The sequence below is a fragment of the Castor canadensis genome, chromosome 11 (genome assembly GCF_047511655.1).
Source record: "Castor canadensis chromosome 11, mCasCan1.hap1v2, whole genome shotgun sequence".
Classification (NCBI taxonomy): Eukaryota; Metazoa; Chordata; class Mammalia; order Rodentia; family Castoridae; genus Castor; species Castor canadensis.
In genome coordinates this window covers 51,886,706-51,908,293 of record NC_133396.1, presented here as the reverse complement: position 1 = coordinate 51,908,293, position 21,588 = coordinate 51,886,706, and the positions used below count along the sequence as shown (strand labels likewise).

General features: G+C 43.2%; 1 protein-coding gene across 9 annotated transcripts in view; it reads right to left on the bottom strand.

The window, feature by feature from the left end:
* The window catches only part of Specc1 (sperm antigen with calponin homology and coiled-coil domains 1), a 290,773-nt gene that overhangs the window by 185,577 nt on the left and 83,608 nt on the right, over positions 1-21,588 (bottom strand). For 8 of the 9 annotated variants that reach the window (XM_074046724.1, XM_074046723.1, XM_074046722.1 and 5 more), the window contains one exon: positions 5,982-6,117. In XM_074046724.1, the coding sequence (XP_073902825.1) occupies positions 5,982-6,117 (136 nt within the window). Of the gene's footprint in view, positions 1-5,981; positions 6,118-15,016; positions 15,160-21,588 lie in introns of all 9 variants that reach the window. The other variant, XM_074046728.1, reaches the window with a different exon arrangement.

Sequence of the window (21,588 nt, the reverse complement as noted above, 5' to 3'; positions counted from 1 at the left end):
CACATTACACACAAGAACTGTACCACTCTGTACCCCATAAGTATGTATGGTCATTAAGAATAAAGAATACATTCAGAGAAAAGTTAATACACTTGAAAGAAAATACAGGTAATACCATATATGCATTAGAGAAAATAGTCAAAAGTCCAAAAAATAAGACTTGAGGGCCAAAGACTTCTGCCCACTGCCCCCTCCCCACCGTGTCTACATATCACTTGTAATTACACCTTTCCTTTTAAAGGAAATTAACTACACATCACCAGCATTTCCCTGAGTTCCACTGACCTGACTCTTTTCTTCACAGCTGGACCTGTGCAGAATTGCTGTAAGTCCTACGAGTGACTGTCTGATAGTTAGGCCCTGTCCAACACACACAGCCATTTCTATCTTTGTCTTGACTGTATTAAGACTTGAAAACATGCCCTTCTGACTAATGCCAGCATTTTCATTTTCCTATTTTTCATGCACGTTGCTATAGTTTGGATCTCGAATGTCCCCCAAAGGCCCATGTGCCACAGACTTGGTCCCTGGGTGGCACTTACAAGAGGTAGAGCCTGGTAGGAAGTCTATAGAAGGAGGTTATGAGACCCAGTTCCTTCTCACTCTCTTTTGCTTCCTGGTCATGACATGACCAGGAAGTCTTGTATTTTTGCTGTTATTTTGCAGTACTGGGGTTTGAACTCAGGGCCTACACCTTGAGCCACTCCACCAGCCCTTTTCTGTGATGGGTTTTTTCAGGATAGGGTCTCATGAACTATTTTGTCTGGTCTGGCTTCAAACCATGATCCTCCTGATCTCTGCCACCTGTGTAACTAGGACTACAGGCGTGAGCCACCAGCACCTGGCTGAGATGAGCAGTCTTGCTGCAACATGTGTTCCCACTGATGGGCTGCCTTGCCACAGGCCCAAAGCAATGTGACTGACTGAGCTTGGAATGGAAACTCCTTATCTATGAGCCAAAACAAATCTTTAGGCTGGGGATGTAGCTCGGAGTAGAGTACTTGTCTAAGCATTTGCAAGGCTCTGGATTCAACCTCCAGTACCACACACACACACACCCCTTTCTTCTTTTTAAGTTGATTATCTTACTGTAACTATTTTGTTATAGTGATGGAAAGCCTACTAACACACAGTAGACAAAACGTAATCAAATATTCAAATGACTATTGTACAATGGCAAAGATGGCCTTCCCTACATGAGAGAAGCATTGCTTCTAACAGTGGGTCCTAACAAATTGGAATTTGCCATGAAGGAGGCACTTTGGGGCTGTCATGACAGTGTATAATGTGCCACCTTCCCAGATATAACACAAAATTGTTGAGGACTATCTGTATTTGAAAATAAAAGCCCCAGTGAAGCACCAGTGGTTCATGCCTGTAATCTAGCTACTCAGGAGGCAGAGATCAGGAGGATCATGGTTTGAAATAAGCTTGGGAAAATTGTTTCCTAGACTCTTCTTGAAAATATCCAACACAAATAAACAGGGCCGGTGGAGTGGCTCAGGTGGTAGAGTGCCTGCCTAGAAAGTATGAAGCCCTGAGTTCAAACCCCCACTCCAGCAGAAAGAAAAAAAGAAGAAAAAGAAAAGCTCTAGCGCTGGGGAGGTAGCTCAGCAGTAGAGGGCTTGCCTAGCATGCGTGAAGCCCTGGGTTCAATCCCCGCCACTGCAAAAATAAATAAATAACAAAAGCTCTAGAGACGAAAAGTAATTTCTAATTCAACTCTACTAAGTCAAAGAATATAATTTCATTAGACCAAGCACACTGACAAAATGAACGTGAGTAGCTAGAAGAATTTTCTATCACTTTTTATACTGTGCAGTACCCACGTACACTGTCCCAGGGACATCATTGCACAGTGAATTTCAGGTTACTGCCTTCATTTGATAAGGAAGACAGTGCCTCATGGGGTGTGGGAACCACTTGGCAGAATTAAGCCAAGGTGTCCTGCTAGAATCCTCAACTAAGAAGCACGAGCCTTGAGCAAACAATCAAATTATTTACCAACAAATGGTTGAGAAACACACAAAAGGCAAAAAGAAGAGGAAGGATTTGGTGAAAGAAAAAAAGTTTGAGTAAGATTTATTATATTTACTTCATTTAAAATTTTTTGTAAGAATCTATATGTATATTTAAAAAAATTTCAAACTGGCTGGGCACCAGTGGCTCATGCCTGTAATCCTAGCTACTCAGGAGGCAGAGATCAAGAGGATCGTGGTCACAGAAAATTAATATGAGTCAACTCCCTGTATAGCTATCCTTATCTCAACCAGCAAAAAACCTTGTTCCTTCCTATTATGGCTTTTACTCTCTCTTCAACAAAATTAGAAATAAGGGCAAAATAGTTTCTGCTGGGTATTGAGGGGGGGGGAGAGGGAGGGGGCGGAGTGGGTGGTAAGGGAGGGGTGGAGGCAGGGGGGAGAAATGACCCAAGCCTTGTATGCACATATGAATAATAAAATAAAAAATAAAAAAAAGAAAAATACCCAGAAAAAAAAAAAAAGAGGATCGTGGTTTGAAGCCAGTCTGAGCAAATAGTTTAGAGAGACCCTATCTCGAAAAACCCTTCACAAAAATAGGGCTGGTGGAGTGGCTCAAGGTGAAGGCCCTGAGTTCAAACCTCAGTATTGCAAAAAAAAAAAAAAAAAAAAAAATTCAAACAGTATTGGAAAGTCTGAAGTAAAAAAAATCTTCCCTCACATCTTCAATTCTGGTAACTCTCCTCAAAGATGGCCATTCTCACATTTGTCCAGAAACAAAATTTATGATTCCACTGATTAACATATACCTTTTTAAAAAACTACTTAAGCTATGCCCCTCCTCCCCAGCCCTTTTTGCTGAGCTTATTTTTCAGATAGGGTCTCACTTTTGCCAACAGCCAGCCTGGGACGATGATCTTCCTATCCCCCCTTCCACAAAGTTGGGATTATAGGCATGTGCCATCACAACCCAGCTTGTCTTTGAAGATAGGGTTTTGCTCACTTTTTTTGCCCAGATTGGCTTGAACCACAATCTCCACCTTCTGAGTAGCTGGGATTGCAGTTATGCGGTTATTAATTAATATTTCTTTAACTAGAGGTTAGCAACTTCCTGTGGCTATTGTATTTCTTTTTATGTTGACTACATATTTTTCTATTGTATTCTTTTTCTTTTTATGGATCTGCACAAATTCCCATATATATTAAGCCCTTTGTTACATAAATTGCAAATCATTTCCTCTTTTTATAAAGTAGTTTTTTATACTTATGTAATTACATTTTTCATCTTTTCCTTTATGACTTTTGTGTGTCAAAGACTACAAACTAATTCTCTGATGCTTTCTCTTTCTACTTTTATTGTTTCATTTTTTATTATTTAAATCTTTACTCCATTTAGAATGTATTTTGATGAGACGAATGAGATAGGGATCCAGATTTACTTTTTCCTAAAGCTTTAACTAGGTATTTGTTTTTGCTTAATTTCATTTTTACAATTATTGGGGCCCATCAGACTGAGAGCTTTCCACATGCTAAGCATGTGTTCTTCCACTGAGCTACATCCCAGCCCCTCAGTCATTGTGTTTGAGGAATTCTCCATCTTGGTAAATAAAATACCACTTTTATCTGTACCAAATCCATCTGTGAATCCTGGCTTTCTCTGCTGTTCCACTGAGCTGCCTATTTCTTCTCCAGTTCCAAAATGCTTTTGGTTAGACTTTTGATCGCTGTTTTTTAGATTTTCCTGGGTATTGTAGGGTATTTATTCTTCTAGATCAGGGTTTCTGAACAGCGGTGCTGTTGACAGTTGAGCAGGGCAATTGTTGAGGACTGTCTTGTGCATCGTAAGAAGTTTAGCAACAGCTCTGCCCTCTATCCACTAGATGTCAGCATCACCTCCCAGCCACCACAACCAAAAATGCCAAGTGCTTACTGGTGGGGGGTGGGTAGCAAATTGAATACCATTGTTTATCCATGTTTCCACCCCAATTTCCCACTGATATTTTAATTAGGAAGAAAATGAATTGATAGAGTAATTTAGAAATCCTTATTACATTTACTATACTATTAAATTTAATTTTTATTATATTTAATCTTCCTATCCAAAAACACGTATATCCTCCCACTACTTTTAAGGACATAGACTTCTTTCCCAAAAGTGTTTTTTTTTTTTTTTTTTTAAATATTAGACTGTATCTTACACAACAAAGTTTACTCCTAGGTATTTTATCTTTTCCATTTCTTCATAAATGGGATTATTTCTTAATTATTGTCTTTTCTAACTAGTCACTTATAAGAAAACTATTTTCTTATTTTTTGAAATGGGGTCTCTGTGTTGCCTGGCTGGCCTCTAACTCATGGGTTCAATTGATTATCTTACCTTAGCTTCTGAGTAGCTGGGACTATAGGTATGTATCACGGTACCTGGTAAGAGACATACTTCTTTGGTAGAAGTTCCATACATCTACAGCCTACCAAGGGTTTGCTTTAAATCAGAACAATTGCTAGCTGTGACAAATACATTTCCATTATCTAGCAAGGTGACTATGTGGTTCTGTCCCACTTTGACCTATTAATGGTGTGTGGCAGATTACGTTCACATTCCTAGTATTCATTCATTCTTGGATGGTATAAATCCACTTTGTTATGTTGTACACACTGTCATTACTTTCTTATTGGATTCTATTTGCTAACATTTTTATCTCTTCTCTTTTTTTTTTGCTGGGACTGGGGTTTGAACTCAGGGCTTCTCACTTGCAAAGCAGGTGCTCCACCACTTGAGTCAAATTTCCGGTCCATTTTGCTCAGGTTATTTTGGAGTTGGGGTCTTGAGAACTGTTTGTCTGGGCTGGCCTCAAACCTCAACATTACCAATCTCAGCCTCCCAAGTAGCTAGGATTACAGGTGTGAGCCCCTGGCACCTGGCATTGCTCTCACATTTTTATGACCATATTTGTCAGTGAAAATGGTTTATTATTAATCTTAAGTGGTGCTAGGTTAACTTTTAGAATTGGTGTTAGGCTAGCTTAATAAAAATAATACACTTTCATTTGTAGTATTTTAAAACCCAAATGTGTTTTGTGTGTGTGTGTGTGTGTGTGTGTGTAGTATGAAATCAGTCTTTAAAACTGAGCTGGGGACATGGCTTAAGTGGAAGATCAAGGCCTGAGCTCAAACTCCAGCGTAGCATACACACACACACATACACACACACATATACACACATATACACATAGACATGCACACACATACACACATAGACATGCACACACACGCATACACACACATACACACACAAACACACATATACACACATTCACACATACACATACACACATACACATATATACACATACACATACATACACAAACATACACATACACAAAGGCATTAAGAAAAAAACAGTACAACTATTATATAGAAACACCAGGCCATTCCTCTTACATCCAAAAGCCACATACAGTCTTCACAGACTCAGCTTTTTGAAAACTGAATAACTTAAATATACCTTTGGAAATGCAGCCTGGAATATGATGCTTTATGAGAAGAATGAAAAAATGATAAGTAAACTACCCTTGACCCCATTATAAGCTAACAATAACACATTCCAGTTATTTTGTCATCTGAGACAATTTAACAATGATAGAGAGCTGCATTGTGGGTGAGACCAGGAAAACTGTTTTCTTGTCACTATGGGCAAACACATTACATGCTCAGATGGTCCTAAAACTCACACCATCTTGCCTGGATCCCAAAAGGATTACAGATGCACAAGATAATAAGGGGACTACCAGGGGACAGGGTAAACCACAGCACTGGCTCCCTTCTGCACTTCTGCTGTTCATGTGTCTCCCCACTGATGTCAACTCCTGTGGGCAAGGACACTGTCCTTCTGGAACAGGTCCTGGCACAGTAAGTGCTCAGTGAGTGTCTGAGGAGGGAGGAATGACTGATCCACAGGTGCTTTTTCTAGGGTCAGGGTGAATGGCCTGGATCCCTCCTACCTGTATTGCTCCTCAGGCGGCTCTCTGCCAGCTCAGAGATGGCTCCAGATGTCGCTGTCTTTTTCAGCCGCACCACTCCTGATGAGGTGGTGCTGCCAGGCTTGTTCAGCATGTCCTCACTACTGGCTCTCTTGAGCTGCGAGAGAGGTTGGAGAGAAAGAGAGAGGATCAGGAGTCAGTCTTCAGAAAGGACAGCTGGACACCAACAGTGTGACTGAGGGAACTACATGCTTTAGATAGAATAACAGCATTCTAGTAACACGACTCTGTGGAGTGGAAAAATACAAGGCTAGACAAACTATTTCTCGCTCGTGGGTCACAGTAGGATCGAATGTAACCGTTCCAAGGAACAGAGTAAGACTATGGTGCATAATACCCACCTTGTCACACTTCAGATACTGTTGTCTCCCCTATGTGCAATGGACACATTCCAAGACCCCTCAGTGGGCCCGAGACCTCAAACAGTACTGAACCCTATGTATTCTGTTTCATTCCTACTGCAAATCTTGGCAACATCAGCATACAAGTTTTTCTTTACTTATGAAGTCAAGATCTTTCACCTCTTCACCTGTCATTTTCAAGCTGCTAGCATCACTATTCTTGAACTTTGGGGCCAAGCACTCGAGCCCAAGCACTGATAACCACAGCAGCTAATCTGATAACTGAGACAGCTACCAAGTAACTAATGGGTGGGTAGCACATACCGTGTGGATACAGTGGAGACTGGAATATGGCACAAAATTTCATCCACTGCTTAGAACGGTATGCAATTTACAAAGTGACGATTTCTGGAATTTTCCATTTAATATTTTTTGGACTATGGCTAACTGTAGAAAGCAAAACTGTAGATAAGGGGTACTATAGCAACAAGTGAACAAATCTGCTTTTCTGGTATAAAAAATAATGGGAGCTGATGGTAAAAAGAAAGAAGTGTAAGAATAAGCACAAAACACAGGACAGGGCACTGCATAAAAAATACAAGGGTAGCACAATATTGCTTATAACATGCATCAGAGGAAACACAAACAATCTAAGTATCTACCATGTGTTCAATACTGAGCACTCTGCATATTATCTCATACAGGAAATGTGTTCAAGCTGGGTGCAGTGGTTCGTGCTTGTAATCCTAACTACTTGAGAGACAGAGATCAGGAGGATCAAGGTTCTGGGCCAGCCTGGGCACAAAATTCACAAGATTCCTTCTCAACCCATAAGTTCGGCATGGTGGCACGTGCCTGTTATCTCAGTTACTCGGGAAGTATAAATGGGAGAGGAGGATCACAGCTTGGGTTGGCCTCAGCATAAATGTGATACCTTATTCAAAAAATACCTAAAGCAAAAAAGGACTTGGGGTGTAGCTCAAGTAGTCAAGTGCCTGCCTCACAAGTACAAGGTCCTGAGTTCAAACCCCAATGCCACCAAAAAAAAAAAAAGTTCAAAGGGAAGAGAGAAACTTTCTTGGAGACTGGAAAACACTGCCAATAGATGATAAGGAGAAAGCAGAACCTCTCCATTCCTTTTTTTGCTTTCTTTCCTATCACAAAAGGGGGACAGAGGTCTGAGCAGGGGAACCCTAAATGAGCTCACACTTCTGGCTCAGGTGATTACGTTCAACGTAAATGAGCAAAAGTGCAGATCAAGTCTCTCAACAACTGCTCAGTCTCCTGCAAAGAATACCGCTGAAGAGGAACAGGACCAGAAGACTAGAGGCGGGCAGATGTCCAGAGTCATCTTGCTGCACCTGACACCGGGAACAGTGTGGAAAGGATCACCGGGACACAGAGCAGGAAGCCCCTGTCTGCCACACTGGCCAAGGGCCTAAGGGTCCCACTCCATCCTGCTCCCCTAGTTTTGGGGATGTTTACTGGAGTTTAGAAGTTTATATGTAGGAATTAAAGACATCCACAGATCTAAAAAAAAAAGTTTAAATGTTTGCACAATATAAAAAAGTTCTCCACCACCATTGCATCATTTAAATTTCAAGGCATGGCTACACATTCCTGAATGGCTTGAAAGAGAAAAAATACCAAATGTGTGTGAGCTCTGTAGGTACTGCCATATCCTGCTGGTGGGAAGGTAAACTGGTATAACTCTTGTGGGACAGGTGAGTGACACTCCACCCATTCTGTAGAGTCCCCGCTCTGTGTCCATGAGGATGGAGGTCAGAGGTTCATCAAAAGCACATCACAGTACTCCTTTGTTTATAACAGCCCCAAACCAGAACAACCCAAATATCCTTCAGCAGGAAGGATGACATAAATAATGGCACATAGTGGAAACTACACCATAACTAGGGGGGAAGAAGCCTTCTGGGTGGTGGAAGTTCTACATCTGCATGGGTGTGGTTACATGGACATAGACATGTGAGCTGCACGGCTGGGACTGTAATGGGTGTTTGTGCACTTCCTGTAAGTGCTTCAGTCGTTAACAAGGAAAGATGGCACGGGGTGGAGTTCAGTGCTACAGCCCTCACTTGGTAAGCAGGTGTGATCCACCAAACGAAGGAAGGAAGGAAGGGAGAGAGGGAGGGAGGGAGGGAGGAAGGAAGAATTGGAGAGGGTTGGCTTCTACAATTTGGGCCACACCTTCATTCCACTCCTGCAAATATTAATCTATTTTTGTTTAAAGTAAAATTATTATTATTGTGGTAAATAAGCATAATATAAAAATTCCCATTTTAAATATGTTAAGTTGTAAATCAGTATGGAACTTCCTCAAAAAACTACAAATAGAACTACCATGTGTCCTTCTCAATCACTCTTGGATAGATACCCAAAGGAATATCTGTAAGAGATACCTACACACTTGCGTTCACAGCAGCACTGTTCATAACAGTCAAGCTATGGAATCAACTTAGATGTCCAATGACTGATAAATGGATGAAGGAAATATGGTGCATACACATAATGGAGTATTATCCAGCCATAAAGAAGAAGAATGAAATTATGTTGTTTGAAGGAAAACAGATGGAACTAGAGACCATGATATTAAGTGAAACAAGCCTGGCTCAGAAAGACAAATACCACATATTTTCATTCATATGCAGAATCTAGACCTAAGAAAAACTGATAAGAGTGTAAAAGGGAACCGTTTTTCTGGGGGGGGGGGAACCAGAACCACCAAGTGGGGAGGGCAGAAGCAGAAGGTGGTGATAGATAAATAAATACAACTGAAGTACTTTAGATGCATAAATGAAAATAAAATAATGAAACCTGTTAAAATTGTAAAAAAAAAAATGGAGAGGGGGAGAGGATAAAAAGAGTAATAGGGTGAGTTTGATCAAAGCACATTAGATCCATGTATGGACGTGTCACATTGAACATCCTTTGCACAAGTATACACACTAAAAAGCCATTTCATTAGCATTGGGGATTGAACTCAGAGCCTCACGCTTGTTAGACAAGTGCTCTACTGCTTGAGCTACATCTTCAGCCCACTAAAAAAAGAAAAAAAAAAGAAAACAAACCATTTTAAGTGAACAATTCAGTGGCATCAAACACACTTGTAATGCTGTGTGGCCATCTCCATCATTTCTAACAACAACCCCCATTGCTTTTTGTTTGTTTGATGGGACTGGGGTTTGAATCAGGGCTTTCTGTTTGCAAAGCAGGCACTCTACCACTTGAGCCACGCTTCCATCCCATTTTGCCCTGATTATTTTGGAGGTGGGGTCTTGCAAACTATTTGCCTGATCTGACCTCAAATTGTGGTTCTTCTGGTTTCAGCCTCCCAAGTAGCTAGGATTACAGTGTGAGCCACCCATCGCCCAGCAACAGCTCCCCCACATTGCTTTTTTTTTAAACAATGTCTTAATATTAGCCAAGCGATTTTAATATTTGAAAACAATTTTTTAAAAAGTAATATTAAAATAGTGATTTGTGTGTACTACCAGTTAGTAGATAGTCAATGTGAGGAAATTTTCTGGACAACAGCATTATCCCCTACAACTGGACAGATAAAACACTTGAGTTGACACAGATGTTGCATGTTGCACATTGCACATTGCACTATTGACTATTAACCATTTTTTTGGAGGTACTGGGGTTTGAACTCAGGGCTTTATGCTTTCTAGGCAGGCACTCTGACACTTGAACCACTCCACCAGCCTTTTTCACTTTTTTTTTTTTTGGGTGGGGAGACAGTACTGGCACTTGAACTCAAGGCCTCACACTTGCTAGGCAGGTGCTCTAGCTCTCAAGCCACTCCATCAGCAGCTCCAGGGATTTTTTAATATAGTCTTGCATTGATGTCCAGGCCAGCCTGGACTGTGATCCTCCTAACTGTGCCTCCTGCATAACTGGGATGACAGGCATGGGCCATCCAGCTTTTATTGGCTGAGATGGGGTTTTGTGAACTTTTCACTAAGTAGCTCAGCTTATCAGCATGAGCCACTGTGCCTGGTTACACTGCCTTTCTTATAGAGTCTCCATAACTGTCTTTCACCTTCTACTTCAAAGTAATAAGGGTCCCTTTGCTGAAGCTTTCTAACCTCTCAAACCATCCATCAGCTCACCACTACAATATGTGTTCAATATTAAATGACCACACTCCATAGAGTCAGCAGCTTTTTCTCAAGAGAGAGAGAGAGAGGGAAAAAAAAACTACTGTTCACTCTGCCAAGAATCATGCCCAGGTGCCTCCCTGGTCCCCAAAGGAAAATCTATTCTAACTGTAGACTTTGAGAGGTCCCCAAGACACCTCAAATGAAAAGGGGAAATAGTTGCAGTTAAGGGAATTATTAATGCAGCAGAGCAAGGGAGCACACACCTGGTTCTGCATGTCCTCTATCTGCTTTGCTGACATTGCTGAAATGATGAAATCTGACTGATGTGCAGGATTAAGAAATTCACCAGCTGAAGGCCCAGAGGGCAAAGATGTCTGCACCAGAACAGGGACCCAACAAATGACAGCACTCCCAGTGGGGTCAGAAATGAAGCCACTGCCCTGCCCCCTCTTCCATAAGGTTGGATCCTGGAGACACGAGGTCTTGGTGACTTGGCATGTGCAGGCAACAGAGGACAGGTATTGGCAACAGTGGGACACCTTACTGTAAGCTGAGATGGCCCAGCAACAAAGGTGGTATCAGTGATCATACAAATAGCATGACCAGGAGGAGTCCTGGGTGGCTACAGTGCCAGGCTCAGGGGCTGAAGGGTCTCTGGTGGAGAGTAAGCAGTTATTAAGTGCTGTATCTTAGAGTTGAGTTTTGTTTGGCCCAGGGCAGGAAAGGAAGAAGGGATGCAAAAGAGGACCCAGGATATGGGATCTCTATGTGCCAGGAAACCAGCAATCATACAGGAGGGAGGCAGCCCAAGGGGTGGTGAAGGCTGTGCACCAGGCTCTAGAGACAGGCTACAGAGATGAGATCCTGTCCATTTCTGCCTACCTACATAGCCACATCTATGCTCTGGTTCCTCTATTACAAAGTGGAGAAAACAATATACTTATCTCCAGGGTTGTGCCTTTAATTAAGAGCTTAAAGCAATTAAAAACATAGCAAGTACTAATGGCTATTGTTAGTATCTTCTTCACCATCATGATTTGTCATCACCACCATCATCACCACCTCCATCGCCATTACCACCACCATCATTATCATCACTATACAAAAATGTAATGCAAATATTCAGTGAAAATACCGAATATTGTTGTTGGATGGATTTATCAGAAGAGTCTGAGGTTCTGGGAGGTTCATGATTTGCTTGATGTTTTATTGTACCTCCAGAGTCCCCATCATATTGCTATGTTTTTTTCCTAAAAACACACACACTCTTTCTTTTCCATGTGCTGCCATGAGTTCCTCACCTGACTCAAGTTAATACTGGCACAACGGCCTTAAGTCTCTATAACTGTGAGCTAAACAAACCTCTTTTCTTTATAAAGTTACCCAGTCTTGGGTAACTTACCGTAACAGAAAATGAACCAACACAGCAAGTGTTACAGGCATTTACACAGCTATTGTGACAATTGGAAGTGAATTATATAAACACCTTAGCACAAGGCACATGCTCCACAAATAATAGCTGCTGTTAAAAGTATTGTCACTTGGTACTGGCACAAAAACAGACATGAAGACCAGTGGAACAGAATAGAGGACCGGATATGAAGCCACACAACTATAACCAACTTATCTTTGACAAAGGCGCTAAAAATATACGATGGAGAAAAGACAGCCTCTTCAACAAAAACTGCTGGGAAAACTGGTTAGCAGTCTGCAAAAAACTGAAACTAGATCCATGTTTATCACCCTATACCAATATTAACTCAAAATGGATCAAGGATCTTAATATCAGACCACAAACTCTAAAGTTGGTACAGGAAAGAGTAGGAAATATTCTGGAATTAATAGGTATAGGCAAAGACTTTCTCAATGGAACTCCAGCAGCACAGCAACTAAGAGATAGCACAGATAAATGGGATTTCATAAAACTAAAAAGCTTCTGCTCAAGAAAAGAAATGGTCTCTAAACTGAAGAGAACACCCACAGAGTGGGAGAAAATATTTGCCAGCTACACATCAGACAAAGGACTAATAACCGAATATATAGGGAACTTAAAAAACTAAATTCTCCCAAAATTAATGAACCAATAAAGAAATGGGCAAGTGAACTAAACAGAACTTTCTCAAAAGAAGACATTCAAATGGCCAAAAAACACATGAAAAGATGCTCACCATCTCTAGCAATAAAGGAAATGCAAATTAAAACCACACTAAGATTCCACCTCACCCCTGTTAGAATAGCCATCATTAGCAACACCACGAACAACAGGTGTTGGTGAGGATGCAGGGAAAAAGGAACCCTTGTACACCGCTGGTGGGACTGCAAACTAGTACAACCACTCTGGAAAAAAATTTTGAGGCTTCTTAAAAATCTAAACATAGATCTACCATATGATCCAGCAATAACACTCTTGGGGATATACACAAAAGAATGTGACACAGGTTACTCCAGAGGCACTTGCACACCCATGTTTATTGTGGCACTATTCACAATAGCCAAGTTATGGAAACAGCCAAGATGCCCCACTACTGATGAATGGATTAAGAAAATGTGGTATTTATACACAATAGAATTTTATGCAGCCATGAAGAAGAACAAAATTTTATCATTCACAAGTAAATGGAAGGAACTGGAAATCATAATTCTGAGTGACGTTAGCCTGGCCCAAAAGACCAAAAATCGTATGTTCTCCCTCATATGTGGACATTAGATCAAGGGCAAACACAACAAGGAGATTGGACATTGATCACATGATAAAGCAAGAGCACACAAGGGAGGTACAAAGATAGGTAAGACACCCAAAAAACTAGATAGCATTTGTTGCCCTCAACGCAGAGAAACTAATGCAGATACTTTATTTATTTATTTATTTATTCATATGTGCATACAATGTTTGGGTCATTTCTCCCCCCTGCCCCCACCCTCTCCCTTACCACCCACCCCACCCCCTCTCTCTCCCCACCACTCCCTCGATACCCGGCAGAAACTATTTTGCCCTTCTCTAATTTTGTTGAAGAGAGAGTATAAGCAATAATTGGAAGGAACAAGGGTTTTTGTTAGTTGAGATAAGGATAGCTATACAGGGAGTTGACTCACATTGATTTCCTGTGCATGTGTGTTACCTTCTAGGTTAATTCTTCTTGATCTAACCTTTTCTCTAGTTCCTGGTCCCCTTCTCCTATTGCCCTCAGTTGCTTTTAAGGTATCTGCTTTAGTTTCTCTGCGTTGAAGGCAACAAATGCTATCTAGTTTTTTTAGGTGTCTTACCTATCCTTGTATCTCCCTTGTGTGCTCTCGATTTTATCTTATGATCAAAGTCCAATCACCTTGTTGTGTTTGCCCTTGATCTAATGTCCACATATGAGGGAGAACATATGATTTTTTGTCTTTTGGGCCAGGCTAACCTCACTCAGAATGATGTTCTCCAATTCCATCCATTTACCAGCGAATGATAACATTTCGTTCTTCTTCATGGCTGCATAAAATTCCACTGTGTATAGATACCACATTTTCTTAATCCATTCGTCGGTGGTGGGGCATCTTGGCAGTTTCCATAACTTGGCTATTGTGAATAGTGCTGCAATAACATGGGTGTGCAGGTGCCTCTGAAGTAACCTGTGTCACAGTCTTTTGGGTATATCCCCAAGAGTGGTATGTGCAGATACTTTAAAGTGACAGAAGCCAATAGGAGAAGGGAACCAGGAACTAGAGAAAAGGTTAGTTTGAGAATTAATTTAGAAGGTAACACACATGCACAGGAAATCAATGTGAGTCAACTCCCTGTATAGCTATCCTTATCTCAACTAGCAAAAACCCTTGTTCCTTCCTGTTACGGCTTATACTCTCTCTTCAACAAAATTAGAGATAAGGGCAGAATAGTTTCTGCCTGGTAACTAGGGAGTGGGGGGGGGGAGAAGGAAGGGGTGGGGGATAAGGGAGGGGGCCAGGGGGAAAGGGGAAAGAAATGACCCAAACATTGTATGCACATATGAATAAAAGAAAAAAAAAGTATTGTCACTTTAGCTACACAAATAATACAAATAATAGCTTCTCTTAAAAATATTGTTCCTTTAGCTACACCTGCAAGAAGTCCACTTTTGAGTTCCCTTTTGCCAGCAATACCCAACTTACTCTGCCTATTCTTGGACTTTGGGGGTCCCACTATGTACCAGAGCTAGATCCAGTCCTATCCTTCCCAGGTCTTAGTGAGATGACAGGTGCAGGCAACAGATAATAAGATGGGCCAGTGCAGCAGCCCCTCCTCACCACACAGGCTAGACAGATTGTACAGGAGCACTTGGTTTTTGGTTCTGGGATGGAATCCAGGGCCTGCACATGCTGAGCACACGTGCGCTGAGCTGCCCTCACCTTCAGCCAGTAGCGCTTATAAGGGGAGTATTTTGTTTCCCCTGAACCTTCCATGAGGAACTCCGTATGAGGGAGATGGATTGTGTAGAAGCCTTCCCAAAATGCAGGACATTAAAACTACAAACTGATCTTCCTGTCCTTGGACACAAACAGTGAAGCCACTCACTTTTCACTGTTTTCTGGATACAACATCAAACAGGGAAAGGCGCCAGGCTCAGTTACTAATTCTCGTTCTTTCCCCATTCATGGCTGCATTCTTGGCTTTGTTTCCTGGTCATCCAATGCAGGTTCCGCACCACCTCGAGGTTTCTGGTTTATTATAGAAGATCTGAATGAAGGCATGCACTTCGCTGTTGCTTTGATATGTCTAATAAGCATCAGCGTAACGGTCTCTTTGATATTTAAACTGCTGAGCACCTGCAAGGGGAAGCTCACAGAAGGAAAGTGTTTAAATACCTCACAGATTAAAGTAAGGAAGAAATTCCTCTCAATGCACAAAGATGAGGGAAAACCCAAAGCTGCAACAGCAGCAGCCACGGTAGAATCCGCTCTTTAGCAGTAGGTACTCAGCCACAGTTGCACCATGGTCTTCAAATGTGAGCAGGAATCAGCATTGTGGGAGGGTTTGTTTAGATGCAGATCACTGCCTGCATCTTCCCCTGCACCCACCACCAGCCGCCACATTTCTGGTTCCCTGGGTCTAGGTCTGAGAAGTTGCATTTCTACCAAGTTCTCAAATAATGTTGACCTGCTGGTCCAGGATCCACACTTTGAGAACCAAATGTTTAGAGCAGCACTGTCCATGGAAATAAAATATGAGCCACATATGTAATTTTGTATTGTCTAGTAGCCACATTAAAAGTAAACCAAGGACTGGAAGTATGGCTCAAGTAGTGGAGTACCTGCCTAGCAAGTGTGAAGCCCTGAGTTCAAACCCCAGTACCAACAAACAAACAAACAAACAAAAAAAAACAAAAAAGAAAGAAAGAAAGAAAAAAAATGAAAAAGAAAGAAAGAAAAAAAAGTAAACCAAGCCAGGCCCAGTGCCTCACACCTGGGAGATGTAATCCTACTTACTTGGGAGGCAGAGACTGGGAGGATTATGGCTCAAGGCCAACTCAGGCAAAAAGTTCTTGAGACCCCATCTCAGCCAATTAACAATAGGTACGGTGACATATGTCTATTATCCCAGCTAGGAGGGAAGAATAAATAGGAGGATTGCTGTCCAGGTTGGCCCCGGCATAAAAATGCTTATTCCAAAAATACCTAAGGCAAAAAGGACTTGGGGGTATGTGTGGCTCAAGCTGTAAAGCAAGCTTGAGGCCCTGAGTTCAAACCCTAGTACCACTCTACCAAAGTAAATTGAAACAGATAAAAGAATTTTAGTAACATTTTCCTTTAAGCAAATATAGCCAACATATTATCAACATGCAATCAATATAAAATACAGTCATGTGTCGCTAAGCGGCAATTTTGTCACTATGTGAACATCAAGGGGGTTCTCCCACTAACCTAGATGGTGGAGCCTACCACACACCTAGGCTCTGTGTGTATATGGAAGCTTGTTGCTCCCAGGGCTGTGAAGCACAAACCAATGCAAGATTAAACCTAGCACAGGAGAAAAGGACCCCATCAGGACAGGCAAAAAACATGAGATGAGTGAGGTGCTGCTGGCATCCCCCAGCAAACTGTTTCACTGCATATTTTTTTCTTCATAAAAGGAGCACAATCCAAAATAGTGTTAAAAACCTAGTAGAGAAAGCACATAAACCAGTGACACAGTCATTTATTATCACTATCAAATTTTATCACTATAGGACTGAAGGTGTGGCTCAAGCAGTAGAGTGCCTGCCCAGCAAACTCAAAACCCTGAGTTCAAACCCCCCGGCCCCCAAATTATCACTATACATAGATGTACGTGCTATTCTTTTATGCAAGAGGAGGTGCGGTCACACAAACGTGTTACCACAAACGTGAGTAATGCCTTGCACTGGGATGTCACGATGACTATGATGCCACAAGGCCACAGGAATTCTTCAGCTCCATTGTAATCTTATGGAGGCATCATTGCATAGGCCACTTCTGGTAACCATTATGTGGTGCATGCTTGAGCATCAGTGAGGTAGTCTGTATTCTTTGCACAACCTCTTCAAGTCTGTTGTAGATTTCACACTTAGAGCGTATCCCATTTTTGTTTGTTTGGTGGTACTAGGGCTTAAACTCAGGGCTTCACATTTGCGAGGCAGGCACTCTACTACTTGAGACACACTTCCAGCCCTTTTTGCTCTGATTATTTTGGAGATAGGGTCTCCCTTTTTGTCTATGCTGGCCTGAATTGCAATTCTCCTATTTTATGCTTCCCACTGTTGGTGGGATGACAGGTGCACACCATCACACTCAACTTTTCTTGTTGAGACAGGTGCTCACAAATTTTTTGCCTAGGCTGGCCTTGAACTGTGATCCTCCTGATCTGCCTCCTAAGTAGCTAGGATTACAGGCCTAAACCACAGTGTCTGATTGCATATGTCAATGTGGACTAGCCACATTCTTAGGGCTTTCTTGGAACCCTTAGACCCAGCCTACAAAAACACAGGAGTCCAGTTAAAGGGAAAGATTGTGGTCTACCTGAGAAGGAAACAGGGGAGCTGAGAGTCCCATCACTGGCCCCTGAGAAGGGACCATTGCTGGCAAGGAGGAATTTGGAGCATAAAGGCTGTGGGGGAAGAAGGATGGGAGCTTTCTGGATGAAGAGTTTGAGCTCAGCTGGGTCCAGGGCCTAGCACTGACTGCAGTGCATGAGGCAGAGGAAGAGGAAGGGGTTCCAATTAGAACTCCCAGGAATCCTGAAAATGGGTGTTTCCAGACTTCCCTCCAAGCCACTTCCTCCACATCTAAGGCCCAGCCTTGCTAGTCAGCTCCCTGGACTCTGGTCTCAAGGCCTCCTTGCTGGCCTCTCCTTTTCAGTGGGGTCTTCCTTTGGTGCTCCCATTGCTGGTGGCCCAGGGTGGGGTGACCTGCAGGCAGCACTCCTGCCCTTCAAGGTGGGGTTGGAGGCCCTAGGAGCCTCCTACCTGCTCCTTTGTACAGCTTTGTACAGCTCTATATCTGCTCCTATTCCTGACCCAAGGCATTGCACTAGGGGCCATCCCAGGTCTGAGCTGGCACCAAGGCCTTCTAGGCATGCCTCTGGGCCTTGGGGCTGCCTGGTTCCTGCCTTGGCCAGGCCTGACTCTGCCTCTGGTGGCTATGGCACCTGAGGGCAAATGGGTGTGCCGTAGGGTCTCTGAATGTGTCTGGGCATCTCCAGACTCTGGTTTAGGGTTCTGTTGCCTCTGTCACCCATGTCCTTCTGGGCCCTACAGAACAGTGGGGCTGTGGAAGACCAGGACCTGTTTACACTCTACCTCAAGACCAACAAAAATGGCTTTGACAGCCATGTGCTTATCTCTGGGCCCCGTCTGGGTAATCCTCGCACTGCTCAATGCCCTCTAGCCCTGTTGGTGAGGGTTTGGTTCTTTGCAGGGCTTGAACTGGTGCCTGGCACATGCCAGTCAGGGTTTAGTCTCTCATTTGCCCCCCTGGGCCATCCATGCACTGGCCATTAGAGGCTTGCTTTGTGGTGAATGGTCCAGTCAGATCCCCAGGCTGTAGCACACATCCAGTGCCAGTTGGGGCCTCCTGATTCCCCCCAGCCAGCACCAGGAACTCTAGCTGGATGGAGTCCCCAGACACTCCATTTGTGGGCCCTGCCTCCTTGGAGGTGACCAACTCCAGCCTTTCCTTGCACAAGTCTAGGGCATCAAACACTTAAGTTAGTGCTGTTTTCCTGCTGTGTGTGTCATCCTCACCCTCACTGACTCAGGTTGGGGGACAAGGAGGGGAGTAGGAAGTCATTTTTTCCTGCTCTTCAATTTTATTTTTTTTTCTTATGGTGGCTCATGGCTACCATATTTAGAGCATTCTGTTAGATGATTACAGAAGAGTGACTGGGTCCCAGGACTCATGCAACATGCCCACATTGTAAGATCCTGCTTCTCTAACCACAGCCGACCCCTTTGGGAAGACACAGTCTGCCCTATCATGTAGCCATGACCCCTGGGCCCCAGCAGACTAGACGAGGTCAATATGTGACTCACGCCCAACCAAACAGGAACCTATTCCAGATTTTTGCTTATTGTTTGGCTTAAAAAAAAGTAAGTGGAAATGAGCAAAAAGGTGCCCAGGCCTTCCAAAAAACGTAGAAGGTTTGGCAAGCAGCCACAATGCTTTGTACACATGCTTGGAGGAGGCTGGCCATCAGGAGGCGACAGAGGAGAGAGGCGGAGGGAAGCAGAGCCAAGTGACAGAGTCCTGGGAAGTTCTTGTCCCTTGTCCAGCCTCTGAGCTCCAGTCCTTGCACCCTTGTCCCCACAGGGACACAGAAACCTTGGGATCTGTTCATTATACAGTCAGCCCTCTGTTTCTGCAGGCTTATATCCTTGCATTCAGCCAACACCAAATCTGAAATATTTGAAAAAATAATTACATATGGGGCTGGGGTGTAGCTCAGTGGTACAGCGCCTGCCTAGCATGTGCCAGGTCCTGAGTTCAACCCCCAGCATCGCAAAACAAATGATACTAATTGCATCTGTACTGAAAATGTACAGTCTTTTTTCCTGGTTATGATTACCTAAACAGTATAACAACTATTTACATTGTATGTGGTATTACAAGTCATGTAGAGCTGACTGAAAGCACACAGGAGGATGCATGCAGGTTACATGCAAACAGTGCCATTTTATATGGCACTTTTATAAGGGACTTGGGCATCCACAGATCTTAGTATTCAAGGAAGTCTGGAACCTGTCCCCTGGGGGCAGTGAGGGACAAGTAGATTAAGCCAATATTTCATCATCTGCAACCAAGTGAGCCCTGGCTCAGAGACCTGGGCCTTCTAAGTGCACAACTGCAGTGGAAAAGATATGATCAGAGCAGAGGGGGCAGGCAAGGCTCAGTTCCTTCTGCTACTCCTTCCCTCCAGCCCAGTTTATAAAATCAGACCAAGAGAGCCCAAGAATCAGAAAGGAGAGCAAAAGCCTCTGACATGAGTATGTCCTTTTTTCTCTGACATTTTCCCTGTGGAATAAGCTTCCAAAGTACCAGCTTGTCCATGATGAAACTGGTCAGCACCTCATTGACCTCAGGAAACACTTGGGTACTTTGGAACTTTTTCTTTTCCTAAAACAGTAATTTGAAAATCTTTCAGAGAGCTGGGAGTGGTAGCACACACCAGTAATTCTAGCACATGGAAGGCTGAAGCAGGAGGATCCCGAGTTTGAGGCCAGCCTGGGTACATAGTCAGATTCTGCCTTAAAAACAAACCCGCTAATTTCAATATTACATACATTATTACTGAACATATTGACTATGTTCAATATATTACTGGTGGAATGTATGTATTCATTAAAAAAATGTAAGCTAAAATCTGCTATTTGGTGAAAGATAAAACAAAAATAATGGTAATGATGGTCGAGTCCAGGAGAAGAGAGTAGTAAAATTTGCATCAGACACCTTATTCACATGTCTCCTCATGCAAATCAGGCACTGCCTTCCACTTAGAGATCAAGAATCACAGCTCAGGATGGAGGCTCCACTGCTTGCCTGAGGTCCCCCAGTTCAAAGTGGCAGAGCCTCTCTTATGCCACCAGACTGCCACTCCCAGAACAGGGGGACATGGGACTCAATAAGCACCAAGTGCCCACTAGGCACTTTTCCTTATTTCTCCTCCTCCTCTTCTCCTTCTTCTTCATCCTCCTCTTCCATTCCTCCTCCTCCTTCCTCTTCCTCTTCTTTTTCTTCCTTCTCCTTTTTCTTTTTTGCGGTACTGGGGTTTGAACTCAGGGCCTTGTACTTGCTAGGCAGGTGTTCTACAACTTGAGCCAGGCCTCCCAGCCCTTTTGTGCCTTAACTATTTTTCAGGCATGGTCTTGTGCATTTGCCTGGGTACTACACCTCCCATGTAGCTGCGATTACAGGTGCATACCACCATGCTCTGCTTGTTTGGCCAGTTAGGTTCTTGCTAACTTTTCACCCCAGCTGGCCTGGAACTGTGATCCTCCTGATCTCCACTTCATGAGTAGCTGGAATTACAGGAGTATGCCTGGCATGTGCGAGGGAAAGCTGTCATAGTCACTGAGCTCTGGGGCCAGGGAACATGACAATGACTGAGAAGGAAGGGGGCCCGACCTTGCAGGTGCCACTGGTCACTCAAAGGACCTTGCTTTTCTCTCTAAGTAAACAGAGAGCCGTGGATTGTAAGCAGAGAAGGGGGACTCATGTGTGTTCAAAGGACCCCTATGGCTTCTGTTGAGAACAGAATGGACCATAAGGAACTAAGCAGAGAGATGGTTTGGGAAGCAGGAAGGAAGGGTGGCCCTAGCCTGGCCAGTCACAGGGGAGGTGGTGAGAAGTGGCGGCAGGTGACACATATTCTTAATGCAAAAGTGATGGAATTTCACTGAGATACTATGGGACATGAGAAAAGCAGGTCTCTGACCTGAGCGACCAAAAAAGATGGCAGTCCCATTCACTCAGAAGAGGCAGGCTTGGGGTGATGGAGATGTAAGGGAAGGAATCATGATCCAGACATGTGGTATCTAGACATCCAAGGGGCAATGTCACAAAGGCAGGAGCACAGGCCCTTGCTGGAGATGGAAATTCAGACATAATCCATATAGTGTTAAAAGCCATGTGAACAGA